At 33.4% G+C, this 24,198-nt stretch overlaps 1 protein-coding gene across 1 annotated transcript in view; it reads left to right on the plus strand.

Moving 5' to 3' along the window:
• The window catches only part of PKHD1 (PKHD1 ciliary IPT domain containing fibrocystin/polyductin), a 411,516-nt gene that overhangs the window by 254,875 nt on the left and 132,443 nt on the right, over positions 1 to 24,198 (plus strand). Inside the window, exon 53 of the mRNA XM_039853082.1 lies at positions 11,271 to 11,408. Coding sequence (XP_039709016.1) covers positions 11,271 to 11,408 — 138 coding nt within the window. The remainder of the gene's footprint in view (positions 1 to 11,270; positions 11,409 to 24,198) is intronic.

Consider the following 24,198-nt stretch of genomic DNA (forward strand, 5'->3'; position numbering starts at 1 on the left):
TGTCTATCACCACACACCAAAAATCCATCAAAATGGATTAAGACCTGAATATAAGACCTGAAACAATAAAATACATAGAAGAAAATATAGGAACTAAACTCAAGGACCTTGGACTTAAAGATGATTTTATGAATTTGACCTCAAAAGCAAGGGAATTAAAAGCAAAAATAAATGAATGAGACTACATTAAACTAAAAAGCTTCTGCTCAGCAAATGAAATCATCAACAAGATAAAGAGACAACCATCTCAAAGGGAAAATATATTTGCAAGCAATGCCTCCAATAAAGGCCTAATATCCAAAATATACAAAGAACTCATACTACTCAATAATAACAAAAAAACCCCAAACAATCCAATCAAAAAATGGGCAGAAGAACTGGACAGACACTTCTCCCTAGAGGACATACAAATGGCCAATAAACATATGAAAAGATGTTCAACATCGCTAGCTATTAGAGAAATGCAAATCAAAATCACAATGAGATACCATCTCACACCTGTTAGAATAGCTATAATCAACAGAACAAGTAACAACAAATACTGGAGAGGATGCTGAGAAATAGGAACTCTCATACACTGTTGGTGGGACTGCAAATTGTTATAGCCACTATGGAAAACAGTATGGAGTTTTCTCAAAAAACTAAGAATTGATCCAGCAATCCCTCTACTGGGTGTTTATCCCAAAGCCTTGAAAACTCATATCCAAAAAGATATTTACACACCGATGTTCATAGCAGCATTATTCATAGTGGCCAAGGCATGGAAGCAACCAAAGTGTCCTACAATAGATGATTGGCTAAAGAAACAGTGGTACATATATACAATGGAATATTACTCAGCCATAAGAAGAGATGAAATACTGCCATTTGCAACAACATGGATAGACCTCGAGATAACCAAGCTAAATGAAATAAGCCAGACAGAAAATGTTGAAAAATCACCTCATATCACTTATGTGTGGGTTATAAACCTAAAGTAACAAATGAACAGGACAAACAGAGACTCATGGACATGGACAATGGACTAGTGGTTACTAGAGGGTAGGAGGGAGGAGGGAGGGGGAAGGTAGACGGGGAAAAATATTTAAATAATTTCAATTAAACAAATAAATTTAAAAAAATAAAAAATAAAAGAACAAAAACTTAAATATTCATTTTTAGCCATCAGAATAGTACAAATTAAAGAGATTATAAAAACGCTCATTGAATGTTTGATATATATGTGCAATTACACTTTAACATTCTTTTTCTCATAATAACCCTATTAGATATACAATTATTATCCACAATTTATAGAAGAGGATTTAGTTGAAGTTACATGTTTTTAACATTATACATTATCAATTGTTTAGACTTATCTGTAAATTTTACTTGATTTTCTGCATACCACTTTTTTAATATCCTACATTTTTCTCTTTTCTGGATTTACTTTTGGTTTGCTGACATTCATCTTCTAGGAATTCATTCATAGAGTAACTGAAGAACTTTGATGATTTTGTCTATTGTTTTCTAGCCACACGGAACTGAAATCCATTTGATTTTTATGTTTTGTATGTAATTTATTTTGATCTTTATAAAACTTTAAGGACTTTTATTCATTGGATCCTTTATTTTTCTGAAGAAATATTTTTCAGAATATATATTTATTCAGAATTATTTTTATTTTCAGAATACGTTTTTTTCGACCCCGATATGTTATTTTCTTAATGACTTTCTTCTTGATATTTTGTCTTTTTTTTCCTTTTGAAAGTCCTAAGTAGATGCATATTAGGACTTCAGAATGTATTACTGTGTTTTACAAACCTTTTTTTTTTAATTTTGTCATAGTCTCTATCTTTTTGTGTCTGGGAGACTCTATGAGCTCAATTTTCAAGTTCAAACTTCTAGCACTCTCAATTTTGCTATTTACTCAAACAACTGAGAACACAGTTTGATAGATGTCAACATATAGACAGTATTTCAGGAAAATCCTTTTTTTTTTTCTAAGTACCAGGCACATATGTCCAATGATCAACTTGAAATCTCTACTGGGATGATTTATAGGTATAACAGACTAAACAGTACAGTGAGAATCCCCTGCTTCTATTCTTTCCCCTATAAGTCTGCCATTTCCAGCCGCCAACTTGCTCCTCCTCTAGCTTTTCCTATTCTGGTACATGGCGTTATCTTCCATTCCCAATTACTCAGAGATGTTGACATTTCAGCCAGTCTTGCATATTCTATTTCTCAAATCTGTCTGCTTTTCTTTATCTCCCCTCTTAACATCCTAATCAATGAATTATCACCTCTTAGGTGAACCACTGGAATGACTCTTACTGATTCTTCTCCTTCTACTCTTGCCCTCATCTACTCCGTTCCTCTCTACTGCAGCCAGAGTGATCTTTAAAAAAATATATATTAATTATGTAATTTCCCTTTACTAGCTCAATGTCATTCTTACGATAAAGTATCATAATTCGTTGCATAGCCTCCAACGTCTTGCCTGATTTGCTCTCTTGCTTTCCTTTCCAGCCCCACTTCTCACCACTTTCCTCTAAATTCTGCAGTCCAGGCATTCTTGTTGCTTTCCAGTCTTTTGAATGTATGGAGCTCTTTCTCATTTCTCATTTTTCATATATACTACAACTTCCCTAGATCACTCTCTCCCCATCACATTATGCATTTTCCTTTTTACCACAGTTTGTGTCTATGTAGTAATTTGTGTGATTATGTTTAAAGATCTATTTTCTCCAGAAAATTTTAAGTTTCATCAGAGTAATGTCTCTTTGACTCACCAAACAGCAGAGTGAGAGGTATAGAACACTCAAAAATATATGTTGAATATACAAAACAGGTGATAGCTAATATTTTTATACCCTTATGTGCCAGGCACTGCGATACTTTTATATGTGGTATTTTACCTAATCCTTACTATCTGTCACCTCCATGAAGTACTATTTCTCTTATTTTGTTCTTGGGGAACAGAAAATCAGAGAAGCTAAAAAAAATTTCCCAAGGAATGTCTTTGGGATTCAAACTTAGGTTTGTCTGAATTCTAATCTAGTGAGCATTCTATGGCACCAGAGTATTTCTTGAGCAAATGATAATAAACAAATTAGCCAGTATATGTGTCCTACACTAATTTTTTATTAGTCAGTAATCAGTGAATGGAGACTGGAGAGAATGGGGATACAGTTGAGAAGCAACTGGAACTGTAGAACTATTTAGATCCCGGATATATGTGGAGTGTAGTTAAGTGGAGGCATCAATGGGATTCTGGCCATTAGGGAGTTATGAGCAAATAAAGGCTCTGGGTTCTCAGGAATGGATGGGCATTAGAATGAAGGGAGAAACAAATATTGTCTTCTTTACTTTAAACTATTGCCTTTGTCTTGCCATGGATATTTTGGTGTGTGTCAGAAGCAAATAGAGAAAAGGATTTAGATCTACTTCTTTCTTCCACCAGAAACTCACCAGGTAAATTTCATAAAAATATTTACTTCTTGTTTTATTTTTTTTTTATATTTGTTTCTTTGGCATATATTAGTATCTGAGAGAAACTTGACAATACTCACTAAGTGAATGAATGGATGAATGAATAAATTTAATTGTCAGTAATAATGCTTTTCTTTTTGTATTATTCTTCTCTAGGGGACTTCTAGACACCCTGGATTAAAAAGAGGGATTAACTCTGAAGAAGGAGATTTCAATATCTTTGCCAGGCAATATGGAGATATTTTAGAGTATTGAGACTTTTGGCATAGGTTGTAAAATCTGAATATTATCATTGTAAAACTTACAATTGTGAATAACATTTTTAGGAATCATCATGGTCTTGGTACAGTATTTGAATCAAGAGGAAAGGAACTTATTTTGGAACCCCTAAGCAAGAAGTCATTGCATTGAATAAATATAATTTATTGGAATTAAAAAAAAAAGAAATACACTTAAAGACTTAGGAAATTTCTAAAAAAATAACCATAGAAAATATGGAAATGTTGAGAACAATGAAAACCTCTAGAGAAATAATTTTTGTATTTATATAGAATATAAGCTTTTATGAATTTAGGAGCATAAAATGCAGACTAATTTACTCCAAAATTAAAATTTGATACAACATATTAAAATGTAAAATAGAGGTTATTTACTCAATATTGATTAGTCAGGTATTCTAAACTCTCTCTTAATCATAAATTATGCATTTATGAAATACTGTGTGTAATCTTTTTAAAACAGATAGAATACAAGTATCTTATCTTTAAGAAATTTAATAATGTTTTGGGTCCTTTTTTCCCTGTTAGAAGAAATGTAATTAAAAGCTTGAGTAAAAAATAATCAATAACATTAAAGAAAAGTAATTTCATAGTTTTATGGACATATCACCCTCTCTAGTATATAGCAGAGAGAAAAAGAAAGGATTTATTTTTTTATAAAAAGCTAATGGGGAAATAAACACATTGAACATAATATTTGCTACATAACCTATGCCTAAATAACCTTATTCAGGAATGAATCACTTATTTCATGGTTCATCAGAATGTTTTTCCTCAGGGTTAAAGTGTGAAAATATATTCATTTACTAGAAGTTATTTCCCTCCTCCCACCCTCACCTCCCGCACCAAGGAAACAAACAAACACCTACATAGGAAAATAAGTTTGGTGACTCATTTGACTTGAACACTAACTGCAACATATAAAAATTTAGTAATTATATTATCTGAGAGTTACCAGTTTCTGCCTTTCCACATATGTTTTAAATATCATTCACTACAAGGGTTGGAGAGAAATTTTATCTTTAAACTCCAGGTTAATACGGATTTATTAATGATGTGTAGAGGTAATAGAATTATGTGGATAAGGCCAAACTGTACTTTAACATCTGACCTCAAATTTATCAAAATGCAAACACTCTTCACTTTTAGTTATCTTAGGGATTGCAAGGCCCAGGATTTTTGTTTGTTTGTTTGTTTGTTTGTTTTTTAATTCAAGATATCTGAGCAAGCAAAGCATTATGGACCTTGTTTCATGGCAACCTCAAATAACATGGGATATGTCTCTAAGATAGATCCTGTTTTCATTTCTTTGTGTATATATCCAGAAGTGGGATTGCTAGATCATATGGTAGTTCTAATTTTAATATTCTGAGGAACTTCCACACTGTTTTTCACAGTGGCTGTAGTAATTTACATTCCTACTAGCAGTGTGCCGGGATCCCCTTTTCTCCACATCCTTTGTGAACAAGCATATATATATTTTTAAACTAAAATTTTTACTAACTGGTGGGAGGGATATCTCATTGTAACATTTATTTGCATTTCCCTGATGATTGGTGATGATGAGCATCATATACTTGTTGTCCATTTCTGTGTCTTCTTTGAAAAAATGTCTATTCAGTTCCTTTGCCCATTTTTTAATTGAGTGGTTGCCAGGGGCTGGGAGGAGGGAGAAATGAGGAAGAAGTAGTCAAAGGGGACAAAGTTCAGTTATGCAAGATAAATAAATTCTAGAGATCTACTATGCAGTAAAGTGCCTACAGTAAACAACTGTGTGTTGTATTCTCAAAAATTTGCTAAGAAAGTAGATCTTATGTTAAGTACTCATCATAACACAATAATAATAATAATAATAATAATAATAATAAATTAAATTATTTAAAGGGCAGGAGGAAACTTTTGGATAAGTTTGGATGGATAAGTTTATGGCATAGATTGTGGTGATGATTACATGAGTGTATACTTATATCGAAACTCATTAAGTTGTATACATTAAATATGTACATCTTTTATACATCAATATTTTTAAATATTAAAATTGTTTAAAAAAAATGGCAACACCAAGTTGTCCATTATGAATTCTTTGAGATCTTATGATGAGAACAGCAGCATAATACCATATCTAGATTTAAAAACAAAACAAAAGAAAGCCTGGAATAAAAGAAGGCACAGATTCTTTTCTATTTTTATGAAAACTGCAGTACCTTCTGGTATTTTCCTTTCAGAATTTGGGATTCAGAGGATTCATCTGATACAGTTGGTAATTTTACTTAAAAACCTTCCTATTAAATAGATTCAAATATTTTTGAAGAACAGATGGTTTAGACTAGAGGAAGAGATAAACACTGTATGTTAAACATTTTATTGATCAATTAAAATATCATAATTTAAAATGTTGATTCTACTATGGGAATTTATGTGTGTCTCTATGTAATTGAGAAAGACACAGAAAGAGTGTATGTGGGGAGTGGGATGAAAATTTATTACTCAAAATTTAAATTGGACTCTTCCCATGAGGTGAGAACGAGGAGAGATTTTTTTCCTCCCACCCTACCTCCCCCGCATCCACATACATACACACCAAGCAGGCAGATGGTTTTTCTTCAAGGTTTAAGCAAGCTGGCTTTCAGTCTTGAGTTATATGCCTCTGGGCACTTTGAAAACTGCCTCTTCTGCCTATTTTTAAGACCAATTTTTTTAAAAATGATAAGCAGATTAGAATAAAGAAACCACCTGTGTAGATTTGATGAAAAAAAGCAGATTATAAAGTTAGCAGTATGTTGATAAGAATTTAGTTATAGAAAGAATGCATCCTATCTTCTAGCACTTCTTTGTTCTGCTTTTTTTCCGCAAGAGAATGGATTCTTGATAAATAGATATCATCATCTCTGTAAGTCTACTTGAGATTAATTTTCAATCATGTTTCCTTTTTTTAATACCTGTGAATGATATATATGAGAACTTTTATTCTGTTTTAGGAGTACTTTTTTTGGATACGCCAGCCTTTCTCATAAATTGTGATCGACCATTTGGATAAATTGTTAGATTCGCCAAAAGTTAAAGAAGACTACAAGAGAAAAAAAAATACCACCAATCATTATGTAAATATGTATATTTAAAGTAGTCACTTTAGAGCTAAAAATAGTCTTCTTTTTTATAAAGGAGTATTGGGTCATTAAATAGTGATTCCAATGGCATTAAAATTTATTTTTCCATTGGTTCACAAATTTATGGAAAAGTATTGGGTTCAAAACTGAATGTAGAAATAAACTCATTAATTATGGAAGGTTCATAATGGAAAATAACAAGCCCACAAATAGTCCTTGTATGTCCTTGTATGTCTTGCTCTGCCCTTGCATGCCATCGCTCTCCCTCAGAAGTCTGAGCTATGTCCAAAGCTGGTGTAGGCTGTGTTCCTGACAATAGCAGAGTTGTAGTGGAAACTGTCTTCACCACCTAAGTTATGGGGCCTGATACAGTGAATACCATACAAGCAGTGGGTCTGCCCGCCCTAAATTATGTCTGTTCATGTGACCCCATCATTATTCCCAAGATCTGTGCCCTTCGCCCTTGATCTCATTTCTACAGGATTTAGACAAGTGTCAGACCCTTGGAATGCTACACAATAGTGACCTTGATTCCCTGACTTTGCTGGGGAAAAAAATTGAGTTTAAATCTAGTGTTGAAATTATATGGAATGCTTTGTAACTATAGTAGTCAGAGTATTCTTGATTCAAAGGAAGCTGAAACCCTCTATCAGAGACATCTGCCTTTTGAATTGGCTCAGGTTTTTTGTCTTAAGGATAGCTAATGCATTTCTAGAAGACTAAAGCCTCTTTTTTATTGTTGCTTTTGTTGTTGCATTTGATACATGGGGAAATTTAGGTGATTCCTTCTTAATGTGTTAACTTTCCCAATATTATTTCTAAAGCTTTATCTTTGTAATTGTCAAAATACAATCCTTTCTGTAAACAAAACAAAACAAAACAAAACAAAACAAAACAAAACACTGCTTGGCAAATGGTACTGGGATAGAGATGGTGGGATGTTTAGTGCTTGATGGATGAACGAGTAGAAAGAGGGTATAATTTGGAACCAAAAGGCACCACCCCATGGCTGGTCCTGAGCTCCTTTGGGGGGAAAAGCAGTCTTTAATTACATCTGGTACTCATTAATTCTTTTTGGAGTCTCTTTCCAGATCTGTTCCCCCATCAGCCTCCCATTGAGCAACAGAAATTCCAGATGGTTCCCTCCATATGCCAGTGTTCATTCTCTTAAGTAGGATAGATTGGTCACTGACAGAGGAGAATGGAATAGCCTTGGCCAAGTCACGATAAGATGAAAAGTATTGGGCCACAGTTAAATCAGAGGTAGTCTATCCTTCGGGTTTTTAAGTGAGTTGTATAAGTAACCCTTTCTGAGTGATTTTTCTGAAGTTTCTTGAGTAATTTCATGGAAAAAGTGCTACTTCTCGAGAACGTGGTACTTTGATTCTAACTTTCTACACCTGGAAAAGAGAAATTCTCCAAAACCTACCATTACAGCTGAGGGTTGGTCAATTTGAACCTGCAGCTGATCTTCTCTGGAGTCTACATTAGGATAAATTCTTTTGTTACTTGCAACGATAGCTATAATCTCTGTTATTATGATAAAAGTGGGATTCCTTTATAAAAATCTTTTTAAGCCATATGTTTATTTTATTTCAGCAAAATTTTGTTTTAAGAGGCATATCGATAGATTTTCCATTTTGAAGTAGATGAGAATTAAGATGGGGTCAACCTCCACATAGTGAAAAAAAAAAAGGTATATTATCATTCAAATATATTGCATTGCAGTTATTTGCTTATTTGTCTTCATCTGATGATGGGAAACAGGCCTTACTCATCTTTGAATTTCTGCTACCCAGAAAGATTTGGCATATCATGGGGAAAGAAAATAGGAAAGAAAAATGGTGAATAGGCAGATCTAGGGCAATTTCAGAGAAAGGTGACACTGAAAGAAGAGCAACATTTCGACTCTTATCTTTATTTTATACTTTTCCTCTGATAGTTATTGAATTTTATTTGTGGTGTCTGTGTGTGTGTGTGCACATGTATGTGTTCTTTGGTTTTAATTTTAAGCACCTGGAATATCATAAGTTGTTATAGGTATTGTACTAGGTGCCAAGCAAATAAAAGTAAGAATGCCTGCTATGATTTCTGTTCTCATGGAGCTTATAATAGCTGGACTATCTATGATTTGTGGAAAATTTGTTTGTATATTTGGAGTGGGCAGGGCAATTAAAAATTTTTTCTTCTAAGAGGTTATGGGATAAAGACCATGGGGAAATTTACATTTCATGTAATTGTCATATTTAACTAAAGCATACATTTAGAAGGTGGCTAATATGCTTTTATGTTTGTATGAGTACTATGTGGATGATAGAAAGCATTTGTTGAAGCAATTTAATTGTTTTGTACAATCAGGTCCAACAGCCAAACATTGGTAGAATACATCATAAGTTGGAAGAGGTAAAGGCCATTTGTGTAGAACTTTTATTTTCAAAAGTGCATTCTTAAAATAATTTCTGTCATGCTTTTAAGTCATATTAAAGTCATAAACCCATAAAATGTGTGTTAAACCTAAAACATTCTCTAGATATTTCAGTCTTCTTTTGCATGTTTGTAAAGTACCAGAGGTGAAATTTATGTATTTATTTTCATGTGTTTAGCCTGATTATTCGTTTTATATGTCACTAATAAACTCTTGAGTTTAAGGTGTGTAGGAAACTAAACTCAACAGATCTGGACAACATTTATTTAATGTCTTTATCTTTGATGTCACAATAAGCACTAGGGATTTTTAAAAATAGATAGATAGCCTCTTTACCTGAGGAAGTGATAATAGGAGGGAAAGACATAATTATGCTGAGACCAGCCCAGTGACAGTTGCCTCCTCACATACAATAATATTTATGTAATTACAATAATGCGTTTTAGTGCTCTATCATAAGAATGTACAAGGTTTTATTGGAAAGTGAAAGGAAGAGAGATTTCCACAGGGGGAGTGGTGGATCCAGTGGTGAGACTGAGAATGGCTAACTAGGAGAGCTAAAACTGAGGCTGATTCCGATGGATGAGTGGGTGGTGTTGATGCTGTTGGATCATGACCATACCTTGAGAACCGCTTTTCTACTGTTCAGTCAAGGGGAAGGAGAAAGCACGTATAGGAGAATTTATAGACCAGGCCTAAAGATGTTACACTTCGATTCTGCCTACATTTTACTAACTACAACTCAGTCACATGGCTTCATCTAATTGCAAAAGAATTTGGAAAAAGTAGCCTAAATCTGAACCCAGGAGGAAAAGGGAAATTATTGGTTTACAACCTTATAGTCTCTGCTACAGGAAAGTGTGACTGTCTTAAAACTAGGGAAGTAGACAGGAACTGGAAAAGACAACTCGTGAGAAGCTAATTTGGGGAGCGGTTTCTTAAGAACAGCAGGGTGCATTGTTTCCTGAAAGAAGGCATAAGATTTTGTGTACAATATTCATTAAAAATGTGTACATGTGTCAATGATTATTGTACTTGAAATTTAAGTAGAAATATTTATTTGATATGTTTAATTTGTGTTGAACTATTTCTAAGCCTCAGAAAGTAACACAGTACTTCGGCATATGTAAAATATTTACTGTTTTAAACGAGAATTTTTATTCATTTATTACTGTGTTGTTACTTTTAGAACACTTCTGATTCTTCTGAAGTTGTATGGAGACTATCTATAAAAGGGGAGATGAAGAATAAGTTTTATGTTGTCCAATGAGCTCTACAAGCATTCCAGGCTAATGGACAACCATACAAATAATGAAAATATTCAGAACTTATTGAGCACATAGCGAACACTTTGCTTTACATGTGGGAACTGGAGCATTGAGAATAGCTTACTAGTACTGTATAAGTATATTAACTCATTTAACCCTCACAAAAACCCTATGAATGAAGCAGATATTTTTATTATTATCCGTATTTCACAGATTAGATAACTGAGGCCCAGAGAGGTAAAGTTGTTAGTCTACATAGTTAGTAAATAGCAGAGCTGGGATTCACTTCCAATTAGTCTGACTTTGGAGGCCAAGATCATTTCTGTGATTCTCTACCTCTCTGAAACTAAAGCCAAAGTGAAGAGACAGGGAAAACGGTTGGAACTTCATCTGTATATTTGCACTAAGGTAGGCTTCAGACAGCTGTTTGGAGCATAAGCAATGCCTTTTGGCTATAATACTTGGTTTGTTAAGCAATGGCAGAATTTATTAATCATGCCTCCCCTTCCCCTGGCCCCCACCAACACCCTACCACCTTTTTATTAAGGCCTAGCTTTTGCCAAACTATTTGTTCTTCCAGATACTGCACCTGTCTTGGCATAGGTAATAACATAAGCAGCTCTTGAATTTCCTGGAGAACTGCAGAGTACATTAATGGAAGAGAGAAGGCAATTCTTGTTTTGGTTACACATGTAAGCAATTTATTTTTCTTTTGTAGACAGAACTGTCTTCGTGGATACAGATCTTCCATTTCTCAAAGGCCTCTATGTGATGGGGACTTTAGAATTCCCTGTGGACAGAAGCAACATTCTGAGTGTGGCATGCATGGTCATCGTAGGTGGTGAGCTGAAAGTTGGTGAGTAATGGGCATCAGGATTGAGAGCATAATGAGAATTAAGCTCTGTGAGAAAGGCCTTGGGAAATGATGGTATCATCCAGCAGTTTGCTTAATGGAGTTTGGGGAGGATTAAGGCAGTGAGTTTACTAGTAAAGCTTTTCTTTGGCAAGCTTTAGACAGAGATAGAGGTGACTCTTACTGGTCATTCTCTCATGTCCACCTACTGTCATCAGGCCGTGTTTCTGTCCCCATGCTGCTGCTCATTCCAGGGCTCTTTTTGCCTCCTCCAGGCCACAGATCAATTCTCCCTTTATTTCTTTGTATGAAAATTTACCTGCAGCTCACTTTTTCAAATGATCTCATAGAATGGATTTGTTATCCTTTAATCAACTAACTCACAATAAAATTTCAGTTGCTATCTTAATACAGATCCTTGAAAAAACAAACTTGAAACAAAGCTTATGTGTCAATGCTTTACTGGGGCAAATAATCACAGCGGAGTGAGAGTAAAGGGAAAAGAAATGAAGAAGAAAAGAGAGAAAACAAACACAAGGTGGCCACAGCTTCTAAAAGGAAACATGGCTGTTTGCTTGGCTATGTGATATGCCTTGAGAGAAGCCTTTATAGAACCACTACATCCTGGGACAGTAGTGGAGAAAGCTTGGGAGAAGGCAGATAATTCACCTGGTACACCCTCAAACCCATTAACTCCTCTGTCTTTCTTTGTTATGTTTTGTGGCTACCTATGCAGCTAGTGGAGGGGTAAGAAACCCAGTGGGTGCTGGGAGATGAGGCTCCTCCATTTGGGAAGTGAGGTATGTTGTTGACACCAAGGAACAGGCAGGGTGGAGTGGATCTGGGGTAGTGTATTAACCAGGACTGGTCCACTGGCTTTTTAAAATTAAACAAACAAACAAACAAACAAACATGAGTTGTTATAGGTTGACTGTGTACTTGGAACTGTTGTAGGCAATAAGTGTACTGTGATGAAAAGACATGTGTCCTGCTCACAAAGGGACTACTTTAGAACTTAGCGAGGCATTCTATTTTGCTCCCCAAAAGGAGATTAAAACAATTCCCAGAAACAATAATACCTTATTCCAAAGATATAAGTCTCTGATGGTGAGAAAATATTTAGATACTGTTGTTCAGTAGCATTCAAATTTTAAAATCTCTGGTGGGAAAAAATTCTAGACCTAACTACTGTTAAAACTTAATCACTATAAAAAGATTCCTGAAAAATTGTGATCAAACCTCTTCTTGAATTGTTTCAGTGACAGAAAAATCAAACATTTTGAGACAAACTGTTCCTGCTTTTAAAAATCCTATTAGAATTATTTTCTTTCTATTAAGCCAAATTCTGTCTTCTTCTAATTTTTATTGGTTCAGGTTCTTCTATTTGATCCATATAGGACAAGTGTCAAATTCCCTTATCTTTAATAGCCCTTCATTCACATTTTCTCAAATCTGCTCTTTTTTAGATTATACAGTTCCTATCATTTTAACCATAATTAAATAATAGTTACTTTAATCATCATCGTTATATAGTTTTATCATTTTAATCATAGTTATTGATGTTTTAAAATTCGTTTTATTTTTTTCAGTCTATTGTGCAAAACAAAAATACAGAAAAGCAATAGAAGGTTATGTAGTAGAAATGAAGTAATCACTCATATTCCCAAATGTAAAGATAATCACAGTTAACATTTCTTAGTCTTGTCTTAATTTTTTTTCCTACATAGTTTGATAATCTTATGTTAACAATGTAAAAATTTCCTCAACTCATTCTATTTCCAAAATGTAATCTTTTAAATTAAATTTATTGGGGTAACATTGTTTAATAATATATAAATTTCAGGTGTACGACTTTATAATACAACTGCAAATTTTATTGTGTGCTCACCACCTGAAGTCTCCTTCTGTCACCTTGTATTCGATTCCTTTTATTCTCTCTATCTTTCCCATACACCTCCTTCTCTCTGGTAACCACCATTCTGTTGTTTGTATCTATGAGGGGTTTTTTTTGTTAGTTTATTTGTTTTATTTGTTTATTGCTTTCTGTTTTAATCCCACACGAATGGAATCATGAGATTCTTATCCTTTCCCATCTGAATTATTTCACTTAGTATAATGCTCTCAAGATCCATCGATGTTGTTGCAAAAGGCAATATTTTATCTTTTTTATGGCCGAGTAGTATTTCATTGTATATATATACGATATCTTCTTTATCCAGTCATTCAGTGAAGGACATTTTGATTGTTTCCACGTCTTGACTATTGTAAATAATACTGCAGTGAACATAGGGATACATTTATCATTATGAATAAATGTTTCCAACTTTTTCAAGTAGATATCCTGAAAAAGGATTGCTGGGTCATGTGGTGGCTTTATTCTTAATTTCCTGAGGAAACTTCATACTGTTTTTCATAGTAGCTGCATCAATTTATACTTTCACTAGCAGCATATAAGGGTTCCCTCTAAGACACAATTTTAATAGTGTTAATATTTCATATCTATGTGAATATATACATATACATACATGTATAATAATCTAGTTAATTATTTTACTATTGTTGAACAATAGTCAAGGTTATCTCATATATTTTTTGCCCTTGTAACTTACTCTGCAATGAACATCTTAGCGTTTAAATCATTATTCATATCTCTGATTATTTCCTTAGAATAGACTTTTATAAATAGAGTTAATGGGCCTAAGGATAAGTGCATGTTTTAAGGTCCTTGGTACATACTGTCAAATCACTTTCTAGAAAGATTTTACAAATTTGCATTCTCTCCACATTTCTCAGAGTTACGAGATCTCCTCACACTTCCTAACACTTGTCTAATTTCTCTGAAAGTATGAAGCCAAGGGGAAAAGACAAGAATATGAATAAGACCTGACTTATTCTGAACAGAATGAAATAAGTATAGTAGTTAATAGCACTGGCTCTAAATCAGACAGCTTGGGATCACATCCAGCTTGTCCACCTATTTTTTGTTTGACCTAAAACAAATCAACCTCAAGACACCTACATTCCTTCATCTGTAAAGTATATGGCAACAATAAAACCTAATTTGAAGGGATGTTGAAACCCTTAAACATAATGGCTCCTACTAGAAGGGTGGCACATAATAGGTGTTTAGTAAATGTTAATCTGTCAGGGTGCCTGCAAGAAATGAGTATCATACTATATTGGAGACTTTGAATAGATTTTGATAAAGAAACCATTTACAAAATCCAAATGTCATACCCCAGGGCTAGTAACAGCAGAGAATCCTTATCATATTTTTCCCTAAAGGAATAAGGAAAGGAAGTCATCACCAGAATCAGAGATGGAGGAAGAGGAGTGATGCTGGTTGCCAGACTGCAGCATGAACTTTTGAATGGCTGGGGCTCACTCAGTGCCAGGAAGAACCTATGGGAATACATAACCTGATCTCACTCTCTCCTCTCTTGTTTCTGGTTCATGCTATCATTTGGGCAAACCCAAGTGCAGGGCTGCAGCATCTGGGAGCACTGAGCAGAGTAAAGAAGAGAAGTGTCTAGAAATGAAAGCTCTTTAGCACAGTCAGTTTCCATCAACTATAACAGATACAATTCTCCTACTAATACAGCCAAAGATTAAACTGACTTCTTTGTCTGTGTCATGCTGCTGGTCCTATCAACTATATTGTCAACTGTAATTTCTACTCTTTTTATATGTGCTGCCTCAAATACTTATCTACATTGTATACTTGCATAGGAATTATTTAGTTTTCCTTTGGGTTTTAGGGACATCTAAGTACAATATTTTTTACTTAATTCTATATTTTGTTATTTAAATTTGTATTTCCACAATGGGGAAATTTGAGGGGTTCGGATCTTTTTCTCCCAGATTAATATCATTTACTCATTTGTTAAATAGTCTATAAAATTTTTATCCAGTTAACTGATAGAAATAGTAAATAAAACTGAGCCTTGTTCTTGTTACTAGAAAACTTAATTCAGGCTGACATTTTCTGTTGTTAAGATTCGTCTTTTTTTTATTTCTGGAGGTACTTATCACTATAGCAAAAACTTATTGCCTGAAAATCTATACCTTTGAAGGGAAGTGCCACTGAACCACTGTCCAATTTCGATTTATACATTTCAAATCTTATTTTCAAATTTATCTATTTCTAACTATATTTTTATTTATCACTAGACGATGGCGTATTCTTTTTTTCTCCTGGCTTCGTCCATGTGTTTCAGGCCTCAATGTTGATTATTGGTTCCCATCTGCCCAATCCTATGTGTATTATGCCTGAAGGAAGACTTTCAACCCATCTGTCTAATTCTACCACACTCTAAAGAAATCCCAACATGAAATAGATAATAAGACTAGTTAGCAAATAAACTTAATAGATGTGGACATTGGCACAGAACATTGCCAGAGTACGTCTGCTATCTGATGCCATTTGATCTGAGTCCCAACATTGTGGAATTATATCTCTTGGTGGTCCTGCTTTTAAGGCAACTGGTGCTGGCAAAAGGTATCAGTTGACTTTTAGAGTAGAATGATAATGCTAGCATTAGAAGGGAAATTTAAGATCAAAGGTTTGCTTAGAGGGCTACAGCTGCATCACAAATGCCAAACTCAATTTTATTCCTTGTTCAGTGGTTGTCTCATTAGTTTGAAAAAGCACTTAAAATAAACTTTAAAGTGTTTTACTTGTGTGTCCATTCTTTCATTCATCATCTGTTTGCTCATTGCCTAACATGAACCAAGTACCATGGGAGAAGTTGGAAGTACAGAAATAGAAGTCATGAACCTAGCTTTCAAGAGATGGCTCAGTGAAGTAGTAGACAAACAAAAACCTAATTAGAAGTGTCATCTCTTCCAACTTAGAAGGGACTCAAAGATAAAAGAAGAGATATGAAAAGGCTTATATTTATGGATGAGCATTATACTGTCAGGAAATTATAGGGAATGAGTATGTCTGGATTTAGGCTTTATAGAATTGTGGTAGCCAATGAAGCGTCTTGCTCTTGTACATTATGTTAAAGAGTTTGGATATATTATGAAGGTGGTGGGTAGTCACTGAATAGTTTTAAGCAAGGAAATGAGGTGATTAGATTTGTTCTTAGAAGGATCACTCCTGTCAGTATGGGGGATGTATTGGAAGGAGCATAGTGAAATGTGAAGAAGGCTATTGAGGTATTTCAGGAATGAAATTGTAAAGGACTGAACTAAGGCACTGGAGTTAAAGAAGAAAAATGAATTAGAGAAATATCGAGGAAATATAAAATCACTAGAACCTAGTGGCAATTTTGATGTGAGGTGAGAAATTTTTGTAGCATGCATTCTAGGTTTCAGGTTTAAAGATCTGGGCCGATGGCAGTGCCAGGATGAAATCTTCTTTTCACCATTTATTAGTTGAGTGACTCTGAGTAAATTACATGAGTTAACTCTGTCTCAAGGTTTTGACCACTGAAATGGAAATAATAATAGTGCTTACTTTAGAATTTTATGAAAATTAAATGAATTAATATTTATTTATGTCAGACACATAGTAAGCCCTTCCTTACAGGGATTTGTTGAATACATAGACTGATACATGTCAAATTTAGATTTCAGTGGGATGTATAAGTGTTAACATGTAGAGGGTAAATGGATTTGTGAAAAAGCACAGGAGAGAAGATTGTGCTAAATATAGTATCTGCGAGTCATCAGCCAAAATGTGAAATCAAATGTGTGAGATAGAGAAGAGATAATGAACAAAGTTGAAATTTTAGGAAGCATAAGCCTTTTAAGGAGGATAGAAGAAACGAAGCTCAGGCAGGAGAAAGAAAAACAGCTATATAGGTAGAAAGAAAATGAAATGATAAAAAATAATATCTTGAAACAAAGGAAGAAATTTACCTTAAAAAAAGGAGTGGTCAGTAGCATGATATACAGTGGAGAGAACAAAGAAAGTCGAGAAGAAAATTGGCCATCTTATTCTAGCTTTTTTTTTTATAATGGTTAACAAACATAGTTTTGACTCAAAAAGTTACTTTGCATGTAGAACAAAAAAAAATCAATACATTACTTGACGGATAGAAACTTCTAAACTTCTAGTTCACCACCATTTATCTATTCTTTAACAAGTTCATCTGCTTGGCTTTTATGTAGCCTTAAGTACAATTCAATAAATTAAATCTCATGTTTGAAAATGAACAGTCATCCATATTAAAAGTAATGTTACAAAACCTTTGTATGTTTTCATTAATAACAAGCTTTCTTTTGGATGATGAAGTGAAGCAAAAAAAAAAAAAAGTAGATATTAAAGAGAAAATAATTCCTCCGATATGGTGATTTTCCAAAGTTTATTATACATTTGTTCCCGTCTCTGTCTCCTTCCTCTCTCCTTCTCCCAATGCCAACTCTGTGCCAAGCATTCTTCCCAGGACTTGAATGTTCAGAAAGGAGCAAACAGATAAGATTCCGGCTTGCATTCTTTTGTTGCAGGAAACTGACAATGAAATAGAAAAATAAATGTGGAAGATAATTTAGATGGCAATACATACTCTCAAGGAAACTAAATAGGAGTGTGAGCTAAGGAGAGGTCCAGGTTGGATGTTGGCACCACAGGTGAAATAGTTAGTAAAAACTTTTCCAAAGAGTTAATTTGACCTCAGACTATAGAGACAAAAAAGAGCTAGACTAGCAAAAATTTGGACAAAAGAGTTTCAGACAGAAGAAAGTATAGTGCAAAAGTCCTGAGGTAGAGGTAGGAATGTACTTTACATAGTTGTGAGGAAGAAAAGAGGCAGCCACAGTAGCTGGAGAATAGCTAACAGTAGATAAGTTTCATGATGTAGGCTGGATCTTAAGCTAAGCAGTGTTGCTCTCTAAAGCATTAAAGAACACAAATGAGTACAAATAATGCTGAAAATGGCTACTTTCTGATAATCTCATGATTATGACTTTAACAAGATAGAAATTAGTTTAGGAGCTTCAAAAATATGGAATTTCTGGAAACCTGGATTATAATTCTAGTTTAGCAACTCATTACATGACTTCTGAAAAAATTCCCAGAAGATTTATAACTGTGATTCACAGAAGATTCACAGAAGATTTATAACTGTGATATTACAGATCTCAGAGATTCCATGAATCATCTGTATGGATAAGAAAATAGATCCAAAGAGAATATTGATTTGTTCCTAGGTAAAGAGCAAGACCAGAATTAGAGGCTATTTTAGTTACCTTAAATATATACCCTTTAAGCCTTTGCCCAGGGATTAGCTTTACTCTAAGCCTTTCCTATCTCCCTTTAGCAGATTTCAGTATATCTTTTATTCTGGTCCATTCTATTCATTTATATTGTTATTATTGTATTCATTTTATTGTTATAAAATGGTATGTTGTCCTGAACGTCTTCTCTATATTAGATGATAGGCTTTTTAATAACATTTTGTAACCCTAGTACCTAGTGCATAGTGGCTTCTAATAATGTGTGGTGTGAATGATTAGTGTATATAGAAATGAATAGACATATCTAAATCTGTCTTTCAGCTCAATGCCTTTTTTTTTTTTATAAGACATTCAGTTTCCCTACACTTAAATGTAACATCTGTGAGGAGAGAATTACAATGCTAATATATAAATGACTAAAATGTTTTTCCTCCTTGTATGAAAGGAACAAAACAAGGGTAAAAACACATTCAGAATGTCGGTGGTCTTGTACAAACTCAAAGTATTTTTAATTTGTAATCTGTGTAGGGGAGAAAAACTGATAAAAATGCCTGACTCAAAGCCTGTACAATAAACATTAGTTTTTTATTGTTTTAAATGTTTGTATTTCTTTGCCCACGAATAGCTAGCTGTATGTACTCATCTTTTTCATCAGTGTTTCCTCTTAGATAAGACATCATTTCTGTGCTTTAATATATGTTTCTTTTTATCTTAATATCAGTGATGTTTACATGTTACTGATCCAACTGTTCAACTCAATGGAGAATGTTTTAGTCTTATACTTTTAAAATTGCAAATAGAAAATTCTTTTGTGATAGTTTGCAGGAGGATTTCAGAGAAGGATAACCAATAATGATAAATTTGTGTCTTTAAAACTTAATAGAAACTGCCTTGGTCCCTAAGTAAGCAATGACATGCCCCACAAATCAATGTCCCTGAGGACTCAACAGTTCACTCTTCCTTTGGCCTGTTATGACCAGGTCATATGATGTGCTGCCTAGTCACTCAGTAATTAGGCCAGGAACTGGGTTCTTATCCTAAAACCTGTCACATATTATTTTGAATAGCCAGTAATGTGTATTTGTCAATCTGTCTCACATTTGTAGTCAGGAGCCTAAGGTCATCATTAACACTTAACTTTGTCAGAAAATGAGGTACTAGGTATGCAAAAGTTTCTTTCATTCCTTCCATGATTGGGACTTTCTTGATCTTAAAGAAGAAGAAAAATCATTACATAATTTATTGCCTTCCAAACTGACAGTTCTGTAAGACTCATTGGATGATTAAGTAATAAGGAGACAAACCAGAGAAAAGTGTAGACTAAAACATCTTTCAGCTTAAAGCCACAATATCCAGTAGTCAGACTCATTATGTAGCCAGAGAATATCTTGTATCTTGTGGTGATGTTTGTTTAGAAATAATATAAGTAAAAAAATATGTATATATGTGTGTGTGTGTATATATATGTACATATATATATACTCTTTCAAGTGTAACCTTAGTTAGAAAATAATACAAATAACCACGCATTTAATGTATAAATATGAGTATATATATATATATATATATATATATATACACACACACACATAGATATCTACAAAATAAATAGTTTATAAATTAGCTAACGTGGATCATCAGTCAAAAAAATCAGTTTCTGTTTACAATGACAGTTCTCTAATCAAATTGCTAGCTAGCTGATAAAATAAAAAGGTGACATCAAAGGGATGTGACTTTTAAGTATTGTACTTATTTAACAATAAGGGAAAAAAGCATAAAAGTTTGTTCTTTACAGGTTCAGGAAACACTAAACTCTATTTCTGTGAGTCCCTAGGAAGACTAGCAACTAACAGTTACCTAACAAATGTTTCAAAAATGAGATTAAGCATAGAGATAGTTTATTTTCCTATGGGTATTAGTTCTTTGACAGACAAACATCATTACATATATATATATGTATGTATACATATATATATATAATATATATATGTATACATACATATATATATACATACACAAATATATATATTTAAAGCAAAGCACTGATTCAAAAAATAATTCTGTTTTGTTAGACTATCAGTCTATGCTAAATATATTTACTGTAATAATCTTTATTTCAATATTTTCTAAATTATTGTTTCCCAAACTGTATTTAGAATTCTTGAACTATCACAGTAACAAAATTTCTTACAAATTTATTATTTTAAATTATTAAATGGTCAACTATATGATAAAATAAAATAATTGCCTAATTTAGTCAATTATTTTTACATGGAAAAAGTAAATAATTTTAAGCAAACAGGTAAATAGTGAATGAATGGATAATTTTGTTGTTGTTGTTTAGAAAACTTATAAGAGTGATTTGAGAGGAATTTAATTGTCTTTTCTGTAGTTCCTTTGACTGGACATTTAAATAAGTGATCATCTAATATCTTTACCTTTGAAATGTCTAATTTCTAGCACTTTAAGAATAGAATATTACTTGCTAGGAGGAACTTACCTTCTTTTTCTTCATTTCCAAATTTAAACATTAATTTTGTAATGTTTTATTTCTCCATTGTTACTACTACTATTTTTTACTATTATTACTACTATGAAGTAACATTTTTCAAAGCAGATATTACATGCAGGCACTGTGCCATGTAGCATAACATGAATTAAATGATTTAACCTTCACAAAAAGTGGATGCTATTATTGTGCCTATTTTATAGTGGTGGAAACCAAGGTTTACAGAAGTGAATTTCCTCAGCCTTACTTATGAAGTTTTAAAGATGTTCTACATTTTGCTTGTATTTGAATGAATAAATTATATTAATTTTTATTTTATATTCAATCAATTGTTGATAAATTAAGACACCTCACTAATGATAAAAATTTGTCAGCCTGAATAAAATCACTCCCCGAGGGGTTAGACATTATTATTTAATAATACCAACTGGTTATTCTTATTGTAACAGATTCATACTTCATTGGGCTAAAAAATCTTTCATCTTTTCGTTTTCATGTGGGATCGGTTCTATTGGGGGAAGAATGTTTTAGGGATAAGTGTATCAAAAACACACTGTGAATTAAAAGCTAATTCAGAATAAAATATGCTTCACAATTTAATTGGTTCGGCACTGTTTGCCAGCTTAGGCCTATTATGTCAGAACATTCTGGAGGCTCTGCTGTGAAGAAAATAGCTAGAACAACACATGAGAAGAGTAGCTGTATTCCAGTTAGAAGCTCAACTTCCAAAGTCATCACCATATAACCTACCTCTGAGGACAGAATAAAATGTGTAAAATTATTTTTTTAGGGGGAGGTAATTTCTCACCCTATGTTTCATGTGCAATCATGATATTTATGAAATGTCAAGATTCATATATCAATTATACTTCAATAAAGCTGTAGAAAAGTTAATGGCATGGAGAAACAGAAAAAAAAATATAATTTTGGTCAGTTTCCATTCTTTTGATCAGCAAATACCTATTCATGAGTGCCTGAAAAATAATAATCTGTTAATAAATTTTTATTTATTGTGAAATATGACACACGTGTACAGAAAAGTTTATAAAATAAAAAAATAACAGCTCGATTAAACACCATAAATCCTAGTGGGTATGTAATGGTATCTCATTGCTTTAATTCACATTTCTCTAATTTCTGATCTGATCGAGTACTTTTAAAATAATTATTTTCTATTTTATATTGTTTTGTGAAGTAGCTATTCTCTTGGTCTATGATTATCTGTCTTATATTGATTTATCGAAGTCATTTATATATTTTGGAATGTACCTTTTATTGGTTATGTGTATTGCAAATAACTTTTCCACCTTGTGGCTTGCTTTTTTACTCTCTTAATGGTATTTCTAGATAATTGGAAAATTTTTATTTTACAATAGTTCATTTCATAAACTTTTCCCAGTATGAATTGTACACTTCGAGTAAACAATGATCAACAAATATATGCTATGTGATCCCAGTTCTTTTAAATTTGTTAAACTTCAGGGTTATCATGTGATCATTAAGTTTTAGGGTCATCATATGATCAATATCTATGAATGTCTTGTGCATGCTTGAACAGAACATGTCTCCTTTATGAGACTAGTTTTCCACATATGCATTATGTCAAGTTTGCTAATTGTATTATTCATTTAGCTATAATCTTGCTATTTTCTTGTTTATTTTACAAGCAGTTGTGTTTTCTTTGCCAGTTATTATAGATATATCTATTTTTCATTGAAATTATGTCAATTTTTGCTTTATTTTTTCTTAAGTATAACACTAGGCACATCCATGCTTCAAAAGATTATAAATTGGTGAAATGAGTCTTTTTTACTGTGCAGTATTTCTCTTTATTTCTAATTGTTTTTTGCAAGAGGATTGGTTAAAATTACCTTGTTCACCACTTCTGGGATAAAATAGAAATGAATTCTGCTGCAATACAGTTACTTCTCTCCATTAGCTCACTGTAAATAGAAGGAGGCAGTCAGGTAAAAGGCAATTACAGTACAGTTTAAAAGTATTGAGGTAAAACACAGTTTGATGTGATTACCCATTAGAGAGCCGCTTAACCCAGACTTGGAAGTTGACAAGAAAGGATCCCAGAGGGTGTGGCCTCTGAAGTAGGTTTGGGCTCCTTTAGGGACTTATGTGGCTCAACTATTGAGCTTGTCAAGGAAACTAGGGAAAAAGAAAAAGATTCTAAATGGACAAAGTTGTTTCTAATTGTGTGCTATTTCAAAGGGTTTCAAATATTCTCTATTATAAATAGATAACACTGCAGGGATGCACTTTGTCCACATTCCACGTTATTTCTTTAGCACAAGTTACTTGAAGGAAAATTATTGCAAGAGGCATGGACGTTTTTATGCACATAAGGGGGCATGTAATTCAAGATCATAGAAGATTTTTGGAAATAAATTACCGTGGATCCAAGTTTTGAGGGATGATTAGGGTTTAGACAGGATGAAGGAGAGGGATGTAAAAGCCCGGGACATCTCATGCACACAGAGGAGAGAATGGAGGGGACAGTGAGTAATTCAGTATGGGTAGGTTGGCTTAGTTATGAGGTGTGGGGAGTCATGTTGAGAGAGAGGGCTTAAGTGTAAACTAGGTTTATACTTGGTTCTATCAAAGATATTTAGTTAATAAAATATGGTTCTTGTTCCTGTTTCTTTTATTACCTTTGAAGTTCATGGAATCCATTTGCACCATAGTCCTTAAATCATTATAACAGTTATCTTTTGTATACTAGAACTTAGGTTTTTCTAACTCTTTAGGTGATTTTAGCTTCTAGAACATATTCTATTTCTCCTCCATTGCCCACCATCATTTACTTATTTCCCATTCCTCTATACCCACATGTTCTTGGATGGTGCTTATTAAGTCTAAGCCCACCTTCACTACTTATTAACTGTGTAATTTCTGACAAGTTACCTAACCTCTCTTTGACTCGGTTTCCTCTTGAGAACCTCACTATCCGTTACAGGGTTGGGAGAATTAAATGAAATCATGTATGTGTAAATTCCTGGCGTGTCTTAGCAGCACAGTGACAATGATTCTCCCTCCATTATGAGTATCTAAATTTGGCCAGGTTGAAATTGCCTTTTGCTACAGTTTATA

The sequence above is a fragment of the Pteropus medius genome, unplaced genomic scaffold (assembly GCF_902729225.1).
Source record: "Pteropus medius unplaced genomic scaffold, Ma_sr-lr_union100, whole genome shotgun sequence".
Taxonomy (NCBI): Eukaryota; Metazoa; Chordata; class Mammalia; order Chiroptera; family Pteropodidae; genus Pteropus; species Pteropus medius.